At 34.9% G+C, this 26,071-nt stretch overlaps 1 protein-coding gene across 1 annotated transcript in view; it reads left to right on the top strand.

The window, feature by feature from the left end:
* Positions 1–3,169: 3,169 nt before the first annotated feature.
* Positions 3,170–26,071, top strand: part of LOC129262162 (protein unc-13 homolog B-like) — a 176,083-nt gene continuing 153,181 nt past the window's right edge. The window contains exons 1-2 of the mRNA XM_064099460.1: positions 3,170–3,422; positions 18,785–18,884. Of these exons, the coding sequence (XP_063955530.1) occupies positions 3,170–3,422; positions 18,785–18,884 (353 nt within the window). The remainder of the gene's footprint in view (positions 3,423–18,784; positions 18,885–26,071) is intronic.

The following is a 26,071-nucleotide window of genomic DNA, read 5'->3' as shown; positions in this document are numbered from 1 at the left end:
TGAATAAAGTCAGGGTAGGAAATGATTGTGATTGATTGCTTTATGAGGATAAACTTGTCAAAAATATCCCAAAGGATCGTCGATATTCAAGATGAAGCGTATTTTACTTGGGAAAAGTGGGTGTGTCTGTTAAAAGCAGTGCAAGTTAGTTTAAATAAGTCTTTTTGTAGTTATAAGGATGATATTGATTCAGCATTTTATTGTGATTGTGTTGATTTGCAATTTACAGGAGTATGCCTCAAAGACAGGCAGAGAGAGAGAGAGAGAGAGAGAGAGAGGGGGGGGGGGGGGGCCTGAGGGGAGGGAAAGAAAGAATTGGGCTGAATTTATTTGGCCAGACATAAAGTAAATAAGAAGAGAATGGTGAATACATGCTGATATTATATTTCCAATCAGATATTATAAGATCATTTTATTATCACACCCTCAGACAAAACTTACCTTAATAGTCGTATTTTATTATTTTTTTAAATGAAGAAATTATATGTGTAAGATACCCCCCAAATGTAAAATAAAAATGAAATAAATGTGAAGATATATTGGAGTACTGTTAGTACTCTTAACAAGAGAAATGGAGGGAAAAAATAGTGTGAGGGAAAACGAGAAGGTTTGGTGAGAAGGAAAGAGATCAAAGGAGGGGAGAAAATGTGAAGGAGATGGAAAGAGGGGGGGAAGAGAAAAAAAATAGGAAGTATGAGAGAGATTTTTTTAATATATAAGAGAGACATGATAGATAAATAGAGAGATGTAGATTGAGGTAGGATGCCCCGAGAGAGGCAGAGAAGGTAGAACAGTAATGCAATTAGCCAGAGTGTGCCCGTTCAGTGTACATGCATTATCATTCATAATGTAAAAGACTTTCCTGCGTGTGGCCCCTGTGTAGATTGGGTGTTCAATTATTCAGATGAAAGGTATCGTGCTTGCATCCATCCAGGCTTCGATGATGACGGGAACAAGAAGAATGACTTAAAAGGAGATAGGATGGAATATATGCAATCTTCCAGTACACTGGGGAATGCTGTTTCATTTTCATAACAACATCGACATGCTTGATAGTATGTAACGCCCTCATATAAGCAACAATTGTCTTTGAAAGCTCTGTGTGTGGTGTTGCTATTGTTGGCTACATTTGCACTAAAATGTTTTCTGTAAATCTTTTTTTGTTGCTTTTAAACAAAAATAGGATTTGAAATGAAAATAATCCCATAAATCTTTTGCTTCAAATTCAAATACCAATCCATGTTTGAGGTATGAAATTATAGAAATATATATTTACCATACAATAGGATGATTAGGAAGCGATTTGACAGTTTGCTTTGCAAATTAGGTCATCAATTCCGCCCTCTCCCCAGATCAAAATCAACCAGATTAGAGAAATTTGTGAGAATCTATCAACATTTGATTTTGACAATCTCTATGGTCAGTTGGATAAAAATTCACCAATAGATCCTTTTTTAACTCCTTATTTACAGATAATCCCTTTATGAAGCCTACAGCATTCAGTATTCAATGATAATTATACTTACATATTGCGCTATATACCTGATATATCAGAAGTCTCTAAGCACTCTACAGTAATGTAGCATAATTACCCTGGCTTTAGCAGAGCAGCTGTTACGCGTGCTGTGTTTCAAGGAATAAATTCTTACCAGGTACCCATTCACTTCACCTAGGTTGAGTGCAGCACAATGTGGATAAATTTCTTGCTGAAGGAAAACACACCGTGGCTTGGAATTGAACCCACGTCCCTCAGATTGAAACACGAGAGCCATAACTACAAGACCATGACGCCCTCAAGTAGTCTATATGTTAAGGCTGTAGTTGCATGTGTGTGAAAGGTAGCCTAGTGAAAAGCATATCTGATGGATGCCACTCGACATAGGCCCTCTTGAATATATTTGTTTTTTTAAAATAAATATGGCAACTCTTTTAATGATTTCAATAATCATAAACACATTTCCCCTTTACCATCAACCCGAGTACACCATAGTGATATCCACAAAATAATTGCACAAAGAAATAGGAATTCTTTGGTATATGGAAAAGATGAACTTCCTTGAAATTCATTGTTGGTTTGGCGAAGTGCTAATCATGTAATTATAACAAAATATTTTTTGTCATGTTTCAAGTGTCCTTGTTCTTTGCTCCTGCTGAATAAAGATCTAATGACATTCCTTTTTTTTCTTTCCTCTCAACAGTCAAAGCCGCATACTTGGATGGACCCCCAGGTAAGCAATTCTTTCGTTGGGTTAAGTGTTATTTTTTTTAGGATACTCATTAATTTTTTACCTTTTTGAAAATATTTCAGCAGAAATAAGAAAGCCATGAAACAATATAATGGAAATGCAAGTAGTTCAAGATTGGAGAAAATCTCAGCACAGTAAATATAATCGAAATTTGAGATCAAATCAGGAAGCCATGGCATTAGAAAACATTTGCTTATTTTCAAAAGAATGCAGATCTGGGAATCATTCACGTCTTATGCTCACTCTCTATCTTATACAATATTATTGACTTTTCAAATATTTCAATTTTTTCTCCAACTGAACAATATTTGGTTTGATTCATCATGGAACATATAAAAATTATTGTTATGATTTATTATGATTCAGTGAAGAACTGATTTTACCATAAAATGTATGAAAATTGACGTATTTGAAGTTTCCTAGAAATTCCTAATTATAATGAACTAATAACAAAAATAGTGTGTTACATCATCAGCTCTCTCATTTGCGTAATGCTCAGGATGTGCACGTCACTATTTTGTGAAAATGGGATAAATTTTAAAATGCCATAGCTTTTTTATTTTTAATGTATATTATCTGATTGTTTTTTCTACATGTATATTTGTTCAAAATAAAAGTGTTGGGATTAGGCCTTAAAGTATCTATATTCACATCCTTTGGTTGTGTTTCTAACAGATTCATATGGATATAGCTATGATTGTCAGATTGAACCTAAATTGGGAAGCCTTCAGTGGTTAATTTGGTTTGTTTATTCAGTTAAAATGACCTGAATACTTGTGATAATTGACCTTCCTGCCAATAAGTCAATATTGACCATGGATCATGAAATCGAGTCTCCTGCAATGTCGTCCAGGATGTATTTTTGAGGATTATTTTTGGAATTCCCCTTAAACATCAATTATTTTTATGAAAAATTTGTGATGATGAATAACTGTATGATTGATTATGGTGACGATGATGATAGTGATGATGTGATTGATGTTGATGGTTATGGTAGTAATGATAATGAAGATGATGGGAATGACATTGATGTTTTTGGTGATAACGATGACAACGGCTGCGATGGTGATGACAGCGATGACGATGATGATGAAGACAATGATTATTGTGATTTTGATGATGGCGATGGCAGTGATTGTGATAACATTAGTGATAATGATAATGATGATGATGAAGGTGATGATACCACATGCACACATACTACACATGCGGAAATTCATATGCATTTATATTTTTAGTATTAGTAATAAATGCAGTATTATTGGAAATATAAGTGCATATGAAATTGCATGATAAACAATACACAATGAAATAGGTCATATGCTAAAATGTAGGCTTGAATGTATGATTTATATTTGTCTTGCTACCTGTAAAGAAGGAAATGAGAGGAAACAGGATAAAGCAGACAAGAATCTTTATTTTGTTCTTCAAACCTTATAACATTTCTTGTATATCATCCAAACAGATTTAGACTTGAATTTAAAAAAAAGAGGTAAACAGTTTATACATTTGTAATGAGACCTCAAAATTTTAGCAGTAGTTTGTGATGGTTTATATAATGATCGTTTTGTGGGAATGAAGCCGTAGCTCGGCAGCCTCTTCTTCTCTTAAATTGTTTACACATTGTCCATTACAAGGATTACAGCATACAAGGGGAAGAAAAATAAATATGTTCTCAAGATAGCGGGCTCACGATGTACCCTTGATAACGTTACAATCGGCACCTTATCTTCCAAGGAGCGAGACAAGAGAAAGAGAGGAAGGCGTCTACTTTGCTCTAAATTACCCTTTTTACACAGGATTTTCTTAACCCCGGACTATCGCTAACCCCGTACTATCCTTAACCCCGTACTATTTTTTTTTCCTTTTCACACATGCCAAATTGTTATCGCTAACCCCGGATAAGGAATGCTTGCTTTTCACACACGAAACTCGCTAACCCCGGACTAGTGGTTTTTGTCGATCATTCGTAGTACAAGTACTTCAGTAGGTGGTTTCAGACCGCCTCGAAGTTCGCCAGTTCCAGGTATTCTCTGATCGGGAAATTTACCCCGATCAGAAAATACCAGGTATTTTGGCGGTCTGAAAGCAAACTACGCGTAATATCCCCGAAAGAAAATACCCGATAAATAGTAGGTACTTGGCGAAATTACGAGAACTTTCGCGGGGATTTTTCCAAGGTCGTGGGTATTTTGGCGGTCTGAAAGCAAATTACGGGAACTTTTAGCCCAGCGTGTCGTTGGGTGCGGCGCCGTGCATGGGTTGCTGCTGGGCTAGTGATTTTGAATTTCGCGCCTTGCTGCTTATCAGACCATACTGCGCATGCTCGTAACTTCAGGAACTTATCCCGAAGGGTATGTTTCAGGGCGGTGTGAATGCAGGAATAATTAATGGGTATTTTTCAGCCTAAAAAAGTTCTCGTAATTTAACGGGGATTCTTGTGATCGAGGCGGTTTGAAACCACCTACTCGTACCTTTTTACACACGCTAAAATTTCCTTAACCCCGTACTATATAGTACGGGGTTAAGCTTAGCCCACTTTCGTTTTACACTAGCGATCTTAACCCCGTACTATCGCTCTTAGCACCGCAATTGCTGGGATAACCCTGCTTTTTTGCAGGGCCAAATAATCCCGTACTAAAGGTGGGGTTAGCCCACTTTGCAAAAATGCTGTGTAAAAAGAAAGTGGGCTAAGCTTAACCCCGTACTATAGGTGGGGCTAAATTGCCATTTAGCCCCACCTATAGTACGGGGTTAAGGAAATTTTAGCCTGTGTAAAAAGGGTATATGATTAGTTTTCAAATTTACCCTTAAATTGTAGTTGGTAGTTTTTTCTCAGAAGTGGGGGTAATAGATAGTTTTTGCTCAGCAATAATGAGGATTGGAGGGCCAAGAGTAAAAATAGTCTCATGATAGAAGATGCTATGGCTCATTCCTAATCTTAATCTTTGACGAAACTGCAAGAACTTGGAATTGTAGTACTGTGCTAGATGATAGATGACGTACCACATCATTATGGTATCCATCGCTCTTCAATTAAACCAAAGACTCCTCCCCGCAATAAAACAAGAAAAATGAAAATATAAAGATACATTTTACATTTTAAATAATGAAGAAATAAATACAAAAATATGAGTGAAAATATTCATTCTTCTCAGGAGTGAATTTATTAAAAAAAATATCTAAAGTAAATGTGAATTTAGAATATATGTATTTTCACTCAGTTTGGAGTGATATAAGAAAGAAACATTCCCAAGATCACTCAAAAATTAGTACAAAATACACAATTTTACTCTGTTCATTTGAATGGAGTTATTTTATAAAGTCAATCCTCAGAGATGTATTTTTTTCTTATTTTTAGGAAGATCTTAAATATCATTTGTCATGTGACTTTATGTCATTCTTCATTCTAAAACTTTATTTGCATAGTTGAGTGAAAACTGCTGAATACTTTGGTTGTTACAAAATGACTTAGTAACCACCATGATTCTCTGTTCTGTCCTTAAGGCCTGTTCTCAATGTAATTACGATATATTATTCATAAATGGAAATGGTTTTTTAACATAGTTATTTCAAGTAGAGGATATGATTTGACAGGTTATCAAGATGTTGCTTATTGGAGCATTAATTCTGGGCTTGAGATTTACTTTCCATTATATCATGATTATCCTATTGAGATGTTTTTATGTACTCCTTAAAGGCGACCGCACACCTTATGACTGGTCAGTGACCCGATTTCAGAATAAAATGTAATAGAATTTGATGCTAATATTGAGACTTGGAATATCTTATTGTGTAATGTTCTAAATCATCGTACGAATACCTATGATCAAATTCGTGACTATGCTATCATCCTTCTTAGAATAAAAGCAAATTTAATATCTAGTCGTAATGACGTCATAGCAGTCGTACGATTGGCTACGATTTGAAACTAATTTGGACTTTACACCAAAATAAGGACTTGCAATCTTTCAAAATTGTTATAATATTATTATTTCAATTAATTTTAACCTCAAATAAAATGATATGTTCCATTCACATCTTCAGAAAATGAGCAAAATGCGATTTGTTCCAAAATCGGGTCGCAGACCAGTCGTAAGGTGTGCGGTCGCCTTAAGAAATACAGCCTCATTCATACACTTATCTTGTTAGCATTCATTGCAAAATTCTACTCTCTTTAAATTGCAATCTTGCAAAGGGATAGTATATATGTGAAGCAATTAGAGTTCATCTCACTTCTTTTTTAAATGAGACTTTAGAGGTGTCTTTTTTCATGAATATGATAAAGAAAAAACTTTATTATTTTACATTTTTAGGAGAAGCCCCAAAATAGACAATATGTAGTATAAATACCTGTTATAATCACCTGAGACTTGAACAAATATATGTAAAGAATACACAAACAAAGCTGTTGCCATAGGAACCCATTAACAAATGCTAACAAATGCTAACAGATCAAATAAAAATGTAGGTTATTGGATTACTTTAGCTTTATGAATACAAGATAGGGTTTTTTGTTTTTTTAATCTGAACTTCTCTCCAGGGGCTTTAAAAAAACCTCTTTTAATAGACTTAGCCACTGAGTAATAGGCCTACTTTGCTCCAAATCCAAAAAATAATGCATAAAGCTTAAATAAATAAATAAAGCTACCTGTGAAAGAAAAATGAGGGGGGATTCACACATAATCACTTACTTTCTGAACAATAAAAAAATATAAATTGATTTTTTTGGAAATTAAGAATGAAGATAATCTATTGAGATTATTTTTACAATATACATGTATCTGTGTTGTTATCAAGAATATATGAGGGACACTTTCTAGTGAAGACGTTGTATGAGAAGTGTAGGCCTACCTTACACTTTTCTAGTAGGTCCATGCACTTACAAAGATAAGATCAAAATCCAGAATTTTGAGTACATGTTTTGGTGAAATATAATGATTTATCATATCATATTCAACCTTAGACTAGCAGCACCTTATCAACTGCAATGGATTGAATAAAAATGAAGAAGATACCTGCATAATGTTAAAGAATGTGTATACATTAGCAAGGCAAATGGTAAATAAATGAACATCAAATGAGAAAAGACAAGAGATACAAGGTTGAAACAGGGGAAAGGCGAGTGTCCGTCATTGCATTACTTTGGCAATGAGTTGTGTTTATGTAGGCACTTATGACGTCACTACCATGCGCTCCATTCTTATATCAGAGAGAGTTCAATCCAATATTAGATGACGGATGATGTATAAACACGGGATCGCATATCAATAATTGCATTGGGGGGTAAAATGTGTGACTCGACATTCTCTCTCAAAAAAATTGTGTTTTCTGCAAATACCATATCCTATTTTGCCCTGTACGTACTCGGGTGTTCTTTTTCCGTGGGTTGTTGGTTTGAATGAGGATCATGTACGTACCAGGTGTTCATATCCCACGTAAAGCATTACAAATATTGTTGTAATCTCTATGTAAATCTATTTTGTATGTAGATTACATTGCAAGTCACGCAAAGCTCATGAAATTTTATTGCAATATCAGTATTATAACATCTACTGTTTGTGATGAAATTCAACATGCGCACATCAAGAACTTAATTTATTTTCAATGTGGAATGGTCTATTAGTGTATTGATTAATTGATTTGATAATATTTGAGAGCTGGTGGGAATAAGTAATGATTGGAGTATGTACAGTACAATTTGAGCTAAACTTAAATTATAATGTAATTTTACTTAGAATTCTGTTGGGAGTATATGATTTTGTCGTAGTTTAAGTCTTCAGTAATTGATATGCATATAAGTTGTTAACCTTGCATAGTGAGTTACTGACTTTTTTAATACAATTGTAAGAAATTTCAACTTTTGCACTCTAACAAAGTATACCTACATGTATAGATACAATTGAATAGAAGTTTATCAGGTCTGTTTTTTAATCATTCATTCATTCACGTTTATTTAAAAATGGGGTAGTCCTTTCAGTGCCCAAAGGCCTGCTTTACAAAAGAGCCCTGTAGACATTGAATTATTTACAAAATAAATGAAATACAATTAATAGCCTGTTCTATGTCTCATTATGAAGTTATTTAATCACTATGGTATTGAGAATGATCGTCCCAATATCATCAATAAAGCAGACTTGTACACATTTGAATTAAATCAAAGAATGTGAAAATTATGAATGTTTTCAAGTTAACCTAACTGTCCAAAATGGATGAATAATTACTGCAAAGTTGCAAAGCCCATATCTGCTTCTTTCTGTGCATCAGTACACATCAATAAATCACATGTATGTAGAAAGTATGTTTCAGGAACTTTTATTAATATTTGAAAGATTAAAAATCATTTTCCAACAAAACATGTAAGCGAGTAATGAACATCACGTGAGGGAAATTCAAAATTTTATTACAGTGGTAACTGAAATAAAAAAGTCAACTGGTTTATTTTTTATACAAAAATAGCCTTAACGTTGCTCTCTTATGTCATCCTTTAATACCAAATCTAAAATGAAATTATACGGAGCAGATATTATTATTACTGGTTGATGGCTCTCTAAAAGTGCATACCCACACCCTGATTCCTCTCCTTGTCTCCTCCTTACCAAATTAGCGCTTTCGTCTTCTTTTTTTTTATTGGAAAACGGAACCCTTTGCTGTCCGTGTCAGACAGCAAATTCAAATATTGCAAGTGTGACACAAATTGAGATGGAAAAGAGCGGGGCCGAGGAACATTCATGTTTTGCCAGCGAGGTGGTAACCTTGTAGAATGCGCCGAGGCTGACCGAATTTTCTGAGAGGTTTTCCTTCAATTAAGGCAGGTGAATACACAGCATGTGCTTTGGCCGGTTCTTGCGCCACCAGATAGAGTGGATTGGACATTATCAGGATGCAATAAGCTACCATGGGCAGGCATAGGCGTAGATAGTTGAGATCGAGTGGAAAAAAAATGGATGATATAGACCAGAGAGAGATCAAATCAAGAGTGTAGAATGGTACACTAATATGAAATGAGATGAGGTGTAAGGAGAGAGAAAGGGGGGTGCTGGGAGGGCAGTGGCGGATCAAGGGGGTGGCACTCCCACACCCGTGCCCCCCCCCCATGAGAGCCATAAAGATATTTCCTTAGTGTTAAATATCGTGTATACGCAAGTGAAGACCTTTTTTTTGGGGGGGGGGGGGCTTGCCAACAAATTTCTGGAATAAAATGCCCCCTCTCTTCTGGAAAATCTTGGATTTGCTTCGAGGGGGGAAAGATGTTGACTGGCAGGTTTTTAATACAGAGTGAGAGATAAAGGGAGGAGAGCAAATAGTGGCCAAATTAGGTCAATTATAATTACGGAAAATACAATGTATTATTTTGTTGTATTTGCAGCATTCTGTATGCATTGAAATTTTAATTGGATTTTGGTTGATCGATGTCTTTTAATTTAATTAGTCCTACTGCCAAGATCATTGAAAAAGAAGAAATACCATTGCATCTCCATGCTTCGTAGTGAGTGCTAAGTTTTTTTTCTATCTGATATAATCCTGCATCAATTTTTAGTACATTTTGTTTATTCCATACTGGGTTGTTTGCAGTAAATGATAATTTTTGTAATTATTTATTTGAAATATTGGTCGTACAAACGATGCAGTTTTGTGATGAATTAATTAATTTTGAATCAATTTTTTTTTTTTTTTTGGGGGGGGGGGCATTGCCGAGTAGGTTTATGTCTAAATGAAAAAGAAGAAAAAACAGTTTGATGTTCCCAAAATGTATAGAGGGCAGAAGTGAAATTTCAATTAAATACAATTTTGTGAAGAGAAAGAAAGAACAAATAGAGATAGAGGCATGTTTGTGCAAGCATCGTGACGTTCAAGACAAGCCAGAGGAGAAATGCAAATTCAACGCATGTTGCCCAGAAGGCTTTGCCTGAGATAATCAAATATTTGAAAGGAATTGTGGCACCACTAAAATTGATTTTATTCTCCCTCTCCCAACTCACCTCTTTTACCATTTATAGTTTATTCTCTTTAATGTTTCCATTACATTATGGTTTATAGATTTCTCTGCAATGGTGATATCAGAGTTTACAGGTCTCTGCAGTAGCAAAATCATTGTCTGGAAAGGAGTAATGATTCTTTGCTTATTAAACTATTCAGTGCAAGGACTGAGAGATGAATTAATAGAATGTAAAGCAATTTCAACATCAATTTCACCATCAATTCAGACGGCAAACATGGGGCAATGGATGCATTAATGAAAACGAAATTAAAGAGCAGTTTTGAATGTATTGATCTATATTGATCTGTTGACGTTTTTATTAGTAAACGTCATGAATGTTTGTATCATGTTCCCAAGCGAGAAGATCTACCTTTTTATAATGAAATAATTCTGGTTTCCTTCAGTTCAACATATTGAAATGAGGAGGATACACCAGTACAACATGTTTTCCCCATCTCATTATAAATTGCCTGGTAATCCTTATAATGCAGGGCCTCCCATAAACTTTCCTTGAGAGGAGGCCAACAGTTATTAAATCATGAATACTTGAACCCTGTCCATTATTTTCAAATGAGGTGGGGGGGGGGGGGGATGAGATGGGCGGTTCCAGGATCTTGTTTCTTTAAAAAAAAAATCTAGCTCTTCCTTTGGATGACGAAAAATATAAATATCTCCTTGAAGAGGTTAATCTGTATTGAAAAATTATCATTAACGATTTTAAAGGTTTGCTGATATTTTTTTCCAATTAACAGAATTCACTGGTGCAAGAAACATCTTTTAATTTGTTTGATATTGTAACTGTCAACTTAGGATTTGTCCTTTTGTCTTTATATGTAATAAGAAATAATGTAAATCATGATAGATTCATTTCATCAGATTTTTGTCTCACCTGCATAGCAGAGTGAGACGATAGGCGCCGCTTTTCCGATGACGGCGGCGGCGGCGTCAACACCAAATCTTAACCAAAGGTTAAGTTTTTGAAATGACAGCATAACCTAAAAAGTATATGGACCTATTTCATGAAACTTGTCCATAAGGTTAATCGAGTATTACTTAACAACCTGCTTGAGTTTCATGTCACATGACCAAGGTCAAAGGTCATTTAGGGTCAATGAACTTAGACCATGTTGGGGGAATCAACATCGAAATCTTAACCTAAGGTTAAACTTTTGAATTACCATCATAACTTTTAAAGTTTATGGATCTGATTCATGAAACTTGGACATAATAGTAATCAAGTATCACTGAACATCCTGTGCAAGTTTCAGGTCACATGATTAAGGTCAAAGGTCATTTAGGGTCAATGAACTTTGGCCAAATTGGGGGTATTTGTTGAATTACCATCATAACTTTGAAAGTATATTGGTCTAGTTCATAAAACTTGGACATAAGAGTAATCAAGTATCACTGAACATCCTGTGCGCATTTCAGGTCACATGACCAAGGTCAAAGGTCAATGAACTTTGGCCATTATGGGGGTATCTGTTGAATTACCATCATAACTTTGAAAGTTTATGGATCTGACTCATGAAACTTGGACAGAAGAGTAATCAAGTATCACTGAACATCCTGTGCGAGTTTAGGTCACATGTTCAAGGTCAAAGGTCATGTAAGGTCAATGAACTTTGGCCATGTTGGGGGTATTTGTTGAATTACCATCATATCTCTGTAAGTGTATTGGTCTAGTTCATAAAACGTGGACATAAGAGTAACCAAGTATCACTGAACATCTTGTGCGAGTTACAGTAGTTTTCAAAGTCAGCACTGCTGCTATATTGAATAGCGTGATGCAGGTGAGACCGCCAGAGGCATTCCACTTGTTAAAATAAAAAGCATGTTTAATATTTTGGCTTATCTTATCAATTCCCCATAAACACACACATTATACACACTAGAGACTAAATTAACTGTTGTGTATGGTTTGTGTTTAGCATAACAACTGTATAATCATTACACGCATGTAAGACTTTGTTGAATTCAGGATGATTTATCAGCTCAAATGATATAGTTTTTGTATGCAAAGCTCATGATAATTGACTATATCTTAGAATACCACCCCTGGATAAGGAGATTGATTCAGCCATTATCACACACTCTGAATGTTAACCATATTATATCTGCCAAGAGAGAAAATTATCAATGCTTGTCTGTTTCCATCAAGCTCTTGACTGTATGTGCTATATGAATCCTTAATGAAGTACTATGTAATCCTTTTCATACTAGATAACTGTAAATTCTTGATTATTTTTTTTGTCTTAAACATTGAATGAGTGAAACCCAAACCTGTGTAATCTGTAGATTGAAATTTATAATTTAATATTTCATATTTTAGTGAAAATATGAGGGGAAGCACCTGCTAATTTAACTATGTCTAATGTAGGCCTGGGTCGGAACGGATGCAATACCGGAATCCGTCCAATGTGTGTGGGTTCCTGTTTTGTTTTGTCTGTTCCGGTATTCTGATAAAACAATATAATACATAGTTTAACATTTTCTTCTGAATATCCTAATATATTTATCGAGTATGTTTATTCAGTCTCGTCAATCATAGCCCAGGTTTCTTTGTTTCATTACATGACCAGAGAAAAAATATTATGAGAAGACGTGGGAAAAAACTTGCTGATGTTAACATGGCCATCTTGTTCCCTTTGTCAGTAGCTAAGCTACCAGGCAGGGCGGCAGACTCTATGGCTGCGTTTATGCGACCTCAAGCCAGAATCGTGATTTGAATCATGATTTGAATCATGATTCAAAACACAAACATGAATCACAATATCACAGAATCAGCATTTAGACGACCTTCATTCCAATGCTGTTTCTCCTCAGATTCGGGCCAATCCAGTGCGCATCACTAGTGCGCAGTTTGACAAGAGGAAGTTTTTCGCACGTGTTTCGGCACTCGAAAAATCTTTTGCTTCCAGAATTCAGTCTATACCTCATTTTGTTTACTTCTATCATATAGGGTCCATATGCTTCTATTCATCTTGTTAGTTTATCCAAAATGGTGTTCGGAAGTGAATTTCAGCGTAGATCCAATTTAATATTGATACTGTATACTCAACAACAACTGAGATCATTGTCTGTCCAGTTAATTCATTTACTAGAACTTGAAGTTGAAGACATGACCAAAAAATGAAAGGTAGTGGACGATGCGATGACCAACACAGAACTTGAACATGACAAGAAATGCATGCATAGTACATAATCAATGAGCATATAGAGCGCCTTGAGCTTGGCAAGAGTCAAAACGAAAGTAGCCCGACACAACACTGAGGTCATAGAATCATGATTGTAATCACGATATCGTTTATTCGAACATTTTCGTACTTGATTCTGCAGAAACGTCTTTCCAAACGCCCCTTTTTTCGTGTTTCATGTTTGTGATTCTAATCATGATTATATTCAATTTCGACTAAACGCAATCGTGATTCTGCAGAATCGTGATTTGAATCATGATTCAGATCATGATTCTAGTGTAAAAAAGTGGCTGATAAACGCACCCTATATGCATCTCGTAGGTTAGCTACTAACAAAGAGAACATGATGGCCACGTAAACATTGGCAAGTTCTTCTCATAATATTTTTCTCGTTTTTTTATGAATGTTTGTTTAAAAATAAAATCAATGTTGTATAATCTGTGACTTCTTTGTCCAACCGGCGCAACACCGGTGGATTCTGTAACCAAAAAATTCCGACATGACTAGTAAAAGTCTCTAGAGTCTAATGGTTATTCTCCCCAAACAAACAAAAATTTTGAAAATATTATATAATATAAGTTCAATTTGAAAAAAAAACAAAAAAACTGATCATCCAAACTCATACAGAATTTTATACATGTACATATATATATGTATCTGTATTAATGTATTAAATTTTTGCATGATTTTAAATACATTTCAAACAGCTGGCCAGTAGATAGTTGAATTGATCTTACTCAGTTGAACATGAAATGGTCAGTTTCCTGTTGACAGATTCATTGACTTGCAGTATTTTTTTTCTTCGTATTGATCATTATTGATCAATACAAAATGTGATTTCAACGATTTAATTTCTGAATAATTCTAATAATGCTTGAGAGGGATATCCTAATTTAAATAATGCATTTCTCTTTTAGTGATATTTAGAAAAGTATAAGAATTCTAAAGACAACAAAGAGAAGATAATTATTTTCATTTATCAATATGTTACCCAATACAATGAAAATTTTTTAATCATGGTCTTATCTGTATTGGTATTGCTAATGAATTAATTAATGACAGCAATGATGATAATGATGAAGGTGATAGTTTTGTATGATCATGGCAAATATAATGGTAATTAGGAATATTCAGGTTATATAACCTAAAATGCATTTTATCATTAGGCTCACCTGAATAAGTGCAAAACGTTTTGATAGTAGAAAGCTTAATGGGAAGCGTGTTTGAATAAGACCAGGATTATTGCAAGAATGATTATATCACAATTTAAATAGTTTGCCCTTGTATAACAATCTCTTCACGTGATACAATTGGGCTTCAGACATTTCCATTGAATTCATATTTCAAATCTGCAATGATGCTTAATTAGCATGTGTTTGTACACCCGGTACTGTATTGTTATGCCACTTTCAAAAGAGGCTCATTTTCATAAAAAATTGTTCGCAAATATATGTAGGTAATTTTACTTTTTTTGTATTTTTCAAATGAAATAAATTGACAAGCGATGCAAATTTTTTTTAAATGAGCTCAAGGTCCCCCTGAAAAGCTATCACACTAATGAAAGTTTGCATGCAATCATTGCATCATAAAACTTGAGGGCCTGTCTCATACCGTTGGCTGCATGCCATCAAAGTAAATTCTCTCTATTTGACTAATTGAAATGGATACTTTTGATTACTTCATAATTTGCAGATTGAAGCTGGCGCCTGAAGGACAAGGTGTGTGTATATTATTGTATGCCGTCATCCAGGAGCTAGCAAGATACATTACTAGTATATATATGTATTTTTTTTTTTGGGGGGGGGGCAGGCACTTTAGAAATACATGCAGATCAGAGTTTCAACCCAGGAATTTACATTGAATGTCATTTTTCTTGAGCATTATTCCATAGATAATTTGACGTATAGCCCTAAAGAAAATGACCGGGTGCATATTACAGCAGAAAGATATGGAAACTCCTGTGCATTCTGAATATAGATCTGGAATAGAGAAAGAAAGAAATAGATTTTAACTATGTAAATTGGCATACAATAAGAACTTTCAACTTTTAAGTTTTTCACCCAATATGTACCAATCTATCAAAATTGTGTTACATTTCACTATTTATAAGTTAAAGTTAGCGATTTGAAGTAATTTACAGTGTATGTGATCAATTTGACTGAGTGAATGAAATCCTGAAATGTACAGTACCTAGAATATGCTGAGCATTGAGTTCAGGCTCACAGAGTTCCAACTAAATTAATATGGTAATTTAAATGCATTATGGAGGTGTGCTATTTAGCAGATATGCAAATAATAATGGTTAAATGGAAGATAGGATATGGTCAGTATTATGGTAATAGGATGATTACACAAACTATAGAATTATTGATCTTTTATGCTAATTTGATAGTGATGCATCAATTGATGATGATGGTAATGATTATAATGGCAGTGGTGATGGTGATGATGATGGTGATAGTTATTTTTTGATATGCTACTGTTGGTATTGATAAATGGTGATAGCCATTGCTAATGAATAAAAAAATGGTACTGATGATGATGATGATGGTGGTTGACAACGTGGATGATGATGGTGATAGTGAGGATATTATAGAGTAGTCAACACAATATTTGCTGTCAATCAAAATATAGTCATTGTCAATCAGATGTCACCATTGATTTTGATTATATGCCAGAATATTACACTTGCATGTGCACCTGTACAACAATACTCGTCGCCTTCCAGCCCAAAGGCCGTTAGCGCGTCGCTTTCCCGCGCGCTAACGGCATTTGTGCGGGAAGGCGGCGTTGTGTAGCTAAGGCACCGTGCTCATGAACATGATAACTTGTTCATAAATCAGTGATTTCCAGATTTATATTTCTTGTATATTGATTAATTGCACAATCACCATTTCTATCAAGCCTCTTAAGAGAAGATTTTTAAATAGAATAGGATATGATAATGGGTTCAATGACATTTTCTCTGGCGACAATTGCTCTGCTCTAAATTCCACACACTAATTGAATGACCAACTTCAACTCGGGGTTTAACACTACACCCTTCCTAAACCGAACATAAAACCCTAGTGTAACCCTAACCTTACATCTCAAACGAAATTAAGCCCCGAGCAATTGTCACAGGAGCAAATGTTGTGTCACCATGATAATGTGCCCCGGAATGATTATGATGCATGGCCACTGCAGTGATCTACTTGTAAAAGCGATGGTTAACTTGTAGACATAATTTCTGTGCCCTTTGAGTGATAAAGTACAGTTCAGCAAGTATGTTGGCCTCTTAACCCATTTCAGACAGGCAAGAATCAATGTATATCTGTTGAATTCGTTTTTGATAGAGCTCTGCATTTCTATTTATATCTCCCTGGCAATGTAATTTAACTATCTTCTATATGTATAAACATTTATATGTGTGTTGTGTTTTACCCCTTTGATTTTAAATGTTACTTTATATCTCTCTTTTGGGAAATCAATTTGTTTCAGCCTATTGCTGCTTCATGTATTTTGAATGTATGATTTCATCAAACCATATTACAATTTACATTGTAAATAAGTAGAAGTAGTATTAAGTGTCCTACCGATTTGTTCAGCTGTAGTCAAGCCATAGAGTTGACTGTTTATGTAACAAAATAGCTTATTCTTCATTATTTCCTTAAAATCGCAAAGAAATATCAACCCAGGCAAAATATTGATTAACAATCAATGGATCTTTTCTCTGAAATAGAAGTAAACTCCATGACTTATGGTGATATATAGATGTTTTGGGAAAATGGCACCAAAATTGTGGAGCAACCTACATCATAGTATAAGATACATAAAGATTTTAAAAGATTCAAATCTGTGGTAAACATACTTTCTTAAGAAGTACATGTATTACCCCTATTCAATATTAAAACAGATCTTCCACAAACATAGAGACTATTTATATGGTATGCGTCTTAGAACTGATTATCATCATAATTACTATGGGATTAATGTCTTATTGTTCTCATATATCAGTTGGTCTAGTTCATAGTCTTTTTTGGTTTTATCAATTTTACAGAAATCATCTTGGAAAACCAAGATATATATATTTTTTTATTGCATTTGTACGTACATCACACCTTGGCTACCCAGTGATTCTGTATATGTGCCACTGCAATGTGTTTTTGTTTTGTATGTGAATTTTTACTGGTGTGAACAGATGATTGGCAATTGACGTACGGGTGGGTTGGTATATGGAACTTGCTAGATATGAGTGATTATTTCTCTAAGATAATGCGACGTAATGAAGCCATCCCTTCCTCTTACCATAGACTAGAGGATCAGCTCCAGTCGAGGAGATAAAAGCCAACTCATCTTCCAAAGATCTTTGCTTTCCTTGACCTTACTTCATCCTAGATCCACTGGTCTGGAGGGGATTTTTGTCCCATTTTGCGTGACTAGTCAGATTGTCTTTTATCCCTAAGTGTTTCCCATCTTTTCTTTACTTGACAGACTTCATCATATTTTGCTTGATGTATGATGTGGTTGAATCTTTATTCTGTTATAAAGATTATAGGTAATTTTATGAAGAAAAAATATTTTATGATGATTATGATGATGAGGGTGGTGGTGATGATGATGATGATGATGAGGGTGGTGATGATGGAGAGGAGGAGGATGTGGAGGATGAAGAGGAGGAGGGGAGGATGAGAAGGAAGAGGAAAAGAGGAGAGAGAAGATGATGGATGAAGATGATGATGATGATGGTGATGATGATGATGATGGTGATTATGACGATGATGAAGATGGTTTGATGATAATGCTGCTGATGATAAACATTTACATAATGACATTTATGACTAAAACACAATAAAAACGTACCCAATTCCTTCAAAATAACACATAGCACTCGCACATTGCTAATTAAAGCACCCTGGTGTAAGATATCATGGTTGGAAGAGTGGTGAAGGTCAATTTGCAAAGAGTTTTGAAGATGTGCTGCATTCTGTTATTAAGTATGAATTACCCAATTTAGCTGAAAATATAAAGAATGTGGTAACAAAAGATCACTATACAAAGATATTTGAATCGGAATTAATGGAATATTGCCTCATTAGCGTGAAAGGTCAAGTATTTAGATAACCTAACTGAATGAGCGAATCAACTCAAGTTTATGTTCATTCTAAGAATCATCAATTGATTTTCACCTTATGGTATCTTCAATTTTCTGAGACTGAATCTGAAAATAACTACCTGGTATATGAACTATAGTCCTGTACATGCATATATTCTTTAATTGAAGGATTTCTATCATTCATTATGTATGTTCATATCTTACAAAGATTTTGAATGCTGTTAAAATTTTGTTATCTTATCTTTTAACTTCCTTTTTTTTTCAGAAAAATTCAATTCTTATGTGACACTGAAGCTTCAGAATGTGAAGTCTACGACTGTAGCAGTGAAGGGAAACCACCCCCTGTGGGAGCAAGATTTCATGTTGTAAGTAATCCTGGGGGGTGTTTCACAAACATTTAGTTAGATGTGACCGAGTGTCGCACTTAATTTCAGTTGAATGCCCTACATAATGCATTGCCGTATTGGTCGGATCATGTGCATTGGACAGATACAACTGCATATCCATCAGTTAGATTATCCATTAAATAACATGTGCACGTTAGCAGTTAAGCAAGGCTCTAAGTTACTATGAACTCTTGGTGAAGCCCCCCCCCTGCATTATGCTGTAAATAACATGTGCATGTTGGAAGTTAAGCAAGTCTCTAAGTTACTTTGAACTCTTGGTGAACCCCCCCCCCCCCCCCCCCCGCATTCATATTCTAATACAGATAACATGTTGCTAAAACAGTAAGGCTGCATTGGTGGATCCAGGATTTTGACATAGAGGGGGCGCAAAGATACATTTTCAAAATTAGGGTTCAGGTTATTTTTTTTTCTTAGACTTATCTGTATTAACATGTATGTTCAATGGGAGATTTTCAAAATATAGAGGGATGCACATCCCATATGCCCCCCTCCTGGATCCGCAACTCTCAAATATGGTTTAAACTGATATTTAAACACTTTAAATACACTATCAATTCAAAACATATTCAAGCACTCTAGGTTTAAAAGAATCATTCTTGAAATGGGCCGAGTATAAGAAGAAACCTAATCCTTTTTGTTCCTTTTATTTTAACCCTTTATTGCTTTTGTGCAAATTTCTTTAACCATTTCATTATATTCAGACCTATGTGTGAATGTACTGTTAAAGATTTAGAACTGTTTTTTGCATTAATCCTGGATTTTTTTTGGTGAGATTCAAACTGGATTTTTTTTTGCGACCTCCAAGATGAAGATGAACCATTATACAAATCTAAAATGAAAAAAATGAAAGTCTCTATTAAGCCAACTTAAATTAAAGGTGGGAATGCACCCTAAGTTTGATTCAAATCCAATCTTAACAAAGACATGTGTGAACATTACCATGAGTAGTACCCTTGTTTTGAGATTGAAGGTCGGGATGACCTGTTCTATAGATCTTAAGTGTCCTTTAACAAGTGACCATGATTTCACTAGGCAAGACTACTTGACTCCTCGCTTCAAGAAATCTTAACCTATTGAGTTTAGCCTAGAAGCTAGATGTGTAGCCACAATTATACGGAAAGATGTTTTTCTTTCGGCCCTAGTCATTTTCCATATTCATGTGAAGGATTATTTGTGAGTAGGATATGTGTAAGCCACAAGAAACCGAAAGATGCTAATCTTGTGGTTATATCCGTTTTTCATGTTTATGATAATTTGTGAGTAGGATGTTGAAGTTTGATCCTGGAAATATTTTAGAGATTTCACAAATTAGCATTTTGATTGACTTCATTTGAGTGTGATTTCCTTTTCCGTGAGCTTTTATGGAGAAAAAGGATAACAGACTATAATAAACATTTTAAATAATCAAAATGGTTTTATTCTTTTGATGCAAATGATTTTCCTCTTCAGTTTCAGAATGAATGAAGACTTCTTTAGTTTTAACTTCCTATTCTGTGATAACGCGGATGAACAGATTTAAAAATACAAGTCCCTTGCAACGTTTGTGTAGGTAAAGATCAATGAAAACATTCATTATTCAAGCTCAGCAAAATGGGATAATTATATTTATACAGGGCGGTTGGTTGAATTGAATGAAATTCCCAAGCTTCGGGCTCTGTGCAATGCTAAGCTGTATAGCACAGGAACGCTTTTTAATCATGTGAGATTTCAATGATGCCTTCCATTACTCATGTGGTGGAGTGTATATTAGAAAACAAACATTCTTGGCAAAAAGAAGGGAAATGAGATTTTAGTCGGGCCCATCCATTCATGAAAGATCCATGCAATCCGGGAGACGGAGCTTGGCTTTGATCTCACCGATTTACAAACATTTTTCATATGGATGATCTTAAACTTGGAATGCTTAGTTTTGAAAGTCAATCTTTTTGCAATGATTTTTTTTGGTGGAGTGCTTGCATATTGGTGAAGAACAATTGCTCAATGAAAAATAGAATGTCAGAATAACTTTAGTTTTTGTCTGATTATATAAATCATGCCCTCACTAACAATGATCAATTTCTACAGGATATAGATGTAAACTTAACAAACCCTTGAAGTCTTATAAAATAAGAAAAATATAGACAAAGGTGTTTTTTATTTTACCAAGGCCCCCAATCTTTGGTAGCATAGTTTAAGCAGGATGGTGAGAGATTAATCTTATCATAAGGGTTTAAACTAAAAATTTTTTTAAATTTCAGATTATACTCTAAAAACACAAAAGACGTAAAAGGTGGAAAAGGTTTGAGGAATGGCAGCATTTTTCTCCCTCTTTATAGTTGCTGTCATTTCTCAGCCTATTTAAACGATTTATTACCCTTTTCCGCTCTTCCATTTTGTAGAGTGTAACTTATTTTGAATTTGCTTTCTTTGCTTCTGCAAAGGTGTATAAGCATAGCAAAATTGTGTGAATGGCAGATTTATTCATAAAGATAGTATTAATGAGTACAAAGATCTTGTTGTGAATAAAAAAAAAAACAAGAGCAATCAAGTTTTAAAGAGCAATGGAAATGACATTTAAGTTTGAAGTACTTTAGTCAGCCCTTTGTGATGATATCTCCTGAAAATCAAACTGGTCATTTACCTGTAGATAATAGACCCCCCCCTCTCATTGTGTGTCATCTTCAGAAATGAAGACCAATTATTTTCTTAAAGCTCATAGGTCAGCTTATATGTCTGTTTAAAGATGATGTGGCTATTGCCCTTTCCATTTCTACATATAATGAAATTCCTGGAATGATATTCATAAAAGTAGTGTGGGAAATGTCTTTATACCATCTTATCCGTATTGATTTAAAGATAAATTCCAGTTCTGGTAACGATCTCAAAATGACTTTTTACAGAATCTAATATAATGACCACCCAAGTGTCTATTTGTATGAATAAAAAATATGTGCCAAAGGATTCTGGAAGAAATTGTGTAATTGCTGAAAAAATAAGCAAAATAAGCGCGGATTCGGTCACTTCCGTCGGGTCTTTATTCCAGCAATAATAATACACTGTCCCACGTGTGCCTATCTGTGTTGGTGATCTTCAGTGTGAACATTTTTCAGAGTAGATTTCAAGATTTCACAAAGTTCAGTTTATGTAACTGTACCAGATCTAGATCCTCGATGATATACTGACAATTAAGCCTGGTTTTACAGACTTTCTCATGAAATCAGTGTTTACTTGCATGTACTTGCATTTCTCTTTAACCCATATAACAGGATGACGAGAGAGAAATGGAGGGAAATTTCTTCAGTTTGAATACTTGAAGAAGGAATGCTTTGAAATCCTGACACTGCACTTGAAAATGAGCTGTGTGTGGTGTGGTGTGATGAAGCATGATAGCAATATTGGATTACAGTAAATCAAATAACCACACTGAGAAGCAATGGAATTAAATAGGATTTAGCGGGAAAGGGAGATAAGTGCTTTCCAGTAGAATAGATTTTATTTACTATTTTAGAACAATATAATACCTTGAAATTTGTGCATTATTTCAGCAATGACTTTCCTATTCATTTTATACTGCAAAAGCCTACATATTTCTCCTAAAGTGATCATAATACTGCAAAACATGTGTTGATTTCTTGTATTTTGATGGGGCAGTTAATGATTTCCTGATTTATTCTCCCGTTTATCTGATAAGCATCCATCATTTGGATTAATACAGGTTCACACAAAATCGTGCTATTGATTAACTGAAATCTGTTTATATCCTTACAGAGGTTAACTACTTATTTAGATCAATCTCCTTTTGTTTTATTTATCAATTAATTAATTGATTAATTAGTTAATAAATTAATTAATTTATTTATTTATGTATTTATTCATTCATTTTTTCTTCATTTTTTGAAAAAAATATTTATTTACTTATTTATTTATTTATTCATTTATTTATTCATTCATTCATTTTTTTTTGGGGGGGTGGCACTTACTGCTGCAGGATCAAACTAATCCACAGCATAACTTGAAAATTAACAATGTTATGAAATTATTGACCATTGCCAATATTTCTTTGCTGCTGTAATATGATTTTGTAAAGACATTTTGTGCATTACTCTTATGTGTTTAAGATCGCATGCTCAATATGTGATGAAAATTATAAGTCAGACAAAAATTGGAACCAGTGGGATTCAAATCTACTGCTTGCCAAGCATGCAGCTACTTCACCATGAACCAGAATAGGAGTAATGCGAAAAATTTGTTTAAAAATTATGATTTCCCCCTATCAAAGCCTCTTTATGTACTTCTGTAATATGAATTGGCCCATTAAATGTATGTTTTAATAGTCATCATTTTTTTATGTTTATGTATTTATTTATTATTTTTGTTTATTTTTTGATTGATTGATTGATCAATTTATTTATTTAATTATTTATGTATGTGTGTATATGCATATACATTTATTCATTAGGGGCCATAATTTATTTGTCACTATTCATTTCTTTGTAGAAACATGTATCTAAGTGCAAATTGTATGTATATCAATATAGTTTGGTTCATATACAAAAACCAGGAAAGTCATAAAAACCCTGTAGTCATAATAATTCCATTATCATGCTCATAATGGAATTTATTTTGTCATTATCTGAAGCTTAATTACTCTCTCCGCGTGTACAGAATTTATATTGAGTTGTTTGGGGGCGGAATAAGCACATGGAGGCTAGCTGTGTGGGATCAATTTGTGTTGACATGTATGAAGTATGAACAACATGATGTTGCCCATTAAAGTAGGTTCCAGAAGGTTAACAGTCCATTTAGCAGCAGAATATTTTAAACCAAGCAGCAATGCAAGATGTTTGATCATTCTGTCCCATTCTCTCATTTCAAAACATGTAAAAAAATCAAGATTTTATCCTTCAATATAAAAAAATGATTTATAATCTTTATATTCAATTTTATCACCTGATAGGGAAACTAATCATTACCACTATTTGGAAAATGTACAAATTATCCTTCAATATTGATACTCTTTATATTCAATGTGTTATTACCTGATATGGGAACTTATCATTTTCACTGTTTGTAAAGTGCAGAGTAAAGCTATTACAGATAAAATTTTGATATGAAAATTCACATTTTATAAAAACAGGACCACTGATTTCAAAATTTCATATTTTCTATCAGAAAATGAGAATAAACAATGTAATGGTTGCCATATGGCAGTGCTACCAAATCAATTATTAGATCCATAAGACTTAGTTTGCCCATATCAATTTACCAATAAATAGCCATATCATATTCTACTTAGCATTCATGCCTGACCAGAATTGATTCCCATGAGTTTAGGAGATAAATTTTCTGAGCAGAAATGAGGGTTCTTTGACGTAGAAATGTTGATTAGATGCAGTCTTCAGAGAACTCATGGTCAACGATTGAGCATATTGACTTGGTCAGCTTAATTGATTTCAGTATATGGCGCAAATTTGGTGGCTTGAAAATATCAGGTAGGGATTATGTCATCAGATCTTATGGATGATCGGTGAGATCTAAATTTGGCATGATCTTTAAAGAATTAGTTAATTTGATGAAGAAAGGTTTCTGGAGTAAAGTAGTAAATTCTCTTGCAGGGAGGGGGGGGGGGGGCTATATCTTGGGTGAAGATAAATTCAAAAGGGGTGTAACTCTGTACATTGAATAAGAGGGATACAAGATTGCAGCCTTCATGTTGATGTTATTGATATTGAGGATACCCTGATTCAGTAATCCCCATATAGCTGGGGTGACAATTGCTTCAATGATGACTTCAGTCCTTTAAAAATTATGTGAGGATGACTTTACTTCAAAGAGTTTATTTTTTTGTCAATATTAACCTGCCAAAGTTGCCAATTATTATTATTATTTGTTTGGCATCACCTGTGCCTGGTAGGCGAAAAGCGAACTGAATCACTGTGACCCACAAGTCTCTCCTCATGATATAACTGATTGGGGGAGTGCAGGTGGACCACTACACCAAGGTTTCCCCTACTCTTATACGAATAGGCTAAGGTCACATCCCCCAAAATTAGCCTGCTCGGTGACCGGGTGGCAAGTTTTTAGCCAATTTTGCCCAGGCACTGAGCGGCAGCCATCAGGGCACCACTTGTTTTTGGGGCATTGCTCAGTTGCCGCTCAAGATTAGTGCGAAGTTAAAATTCTGGCAGCGCCCGCTCACTTTTCACTCGTTGCACTACATGTAAATACGCTCGGTGCCCGGGTGGTCGCCAACATAATCGAATGGTTGCCGTCGAATGATTTAGGTAAAAAATTGAACTCGTTGGATCAAAGTCTGTTGAGCGGCCATTGGCCGCTGGCCGCTCAGAGATCGGTCGAAGATCTCGCAGCGAATTCAATAACGGCCGGGCAATTACTTAAAATAGGCTGGTGGCTGGAGGAATCGGTGGGTCATCAGCCGATCACTGCTCGGACGTCAAACAGAAAAGTTCCCCAATTTGACCAAGATTTGGCCTTTAGTAATGGGTAATCGACAGGGCACCGCTCGGCCACCGATAAGTCTTTTTACATCCCGCTCGACTTCTACAAAAATCGTTTGGCGATGCCTAAATTCTAGCGGCGCCCGAGCAGGCAACTTATCGGTCGGTCACCGCTCTGAGTTGTGACTGAAGCAATAGTGCCGTGGGTTCTAAACGTGCAAAGTTGGTGACAATCCCTTAAACAGGGCCTTCATTTAACATCCTATCCAAGGGACAGAGTGTTTTCCTCTGTAACATAGCCTACATCTATGGAACAGGGGAGAGACGTTTACACACAACGCACTGGCTTTAGTCATCCGCCTTGGATGAACTTGAACCCACAATCTTCAGTTTGACAGGCAGACGCTTTACCGACTGAGCCAACTTTGCTCTCAATTTGCACCTTATAAAAAGACACACCTCATAAAGAAACAATTTCTATTGGATCATGGAGTAAAATTTTCAAATTAGTGATCCCTGTAGTCAACCAGTGGGAGTGACAAAAATTACAGGTTAAGTAATGTATATTTATGCATTTTTTAAAAAACACCCTATACCCAAGGGCTGATATGGAGAGTTCAGTGATGGGGCATTGGATATAGAGCTCTTCCACTGACAGATGGCTTTATCTTTGGGGAGATTTTTGAAGATGAATATTACTAACTACCA

The sequence above is a fragment of the Lytechinus pictus genome, chromosome 5 (genome assembly GCF_037042905.1).
Source record: "Lytechinus pictus isolate F3 Inbred chromosome 5, Lp3.0, whole genome shotgun sequence".
Classification (NCBI taxonomy): domain Eukaryota; kingdom Metazoa; phylum Echinodermata; class Echinoidea; order Temnopleuroida; family Toxopneustidae; genus Lytechinus; species Lytechinus pictus.
This window is presented reverse-complemented; position numbering and strand designations above follow the sequence as displayed.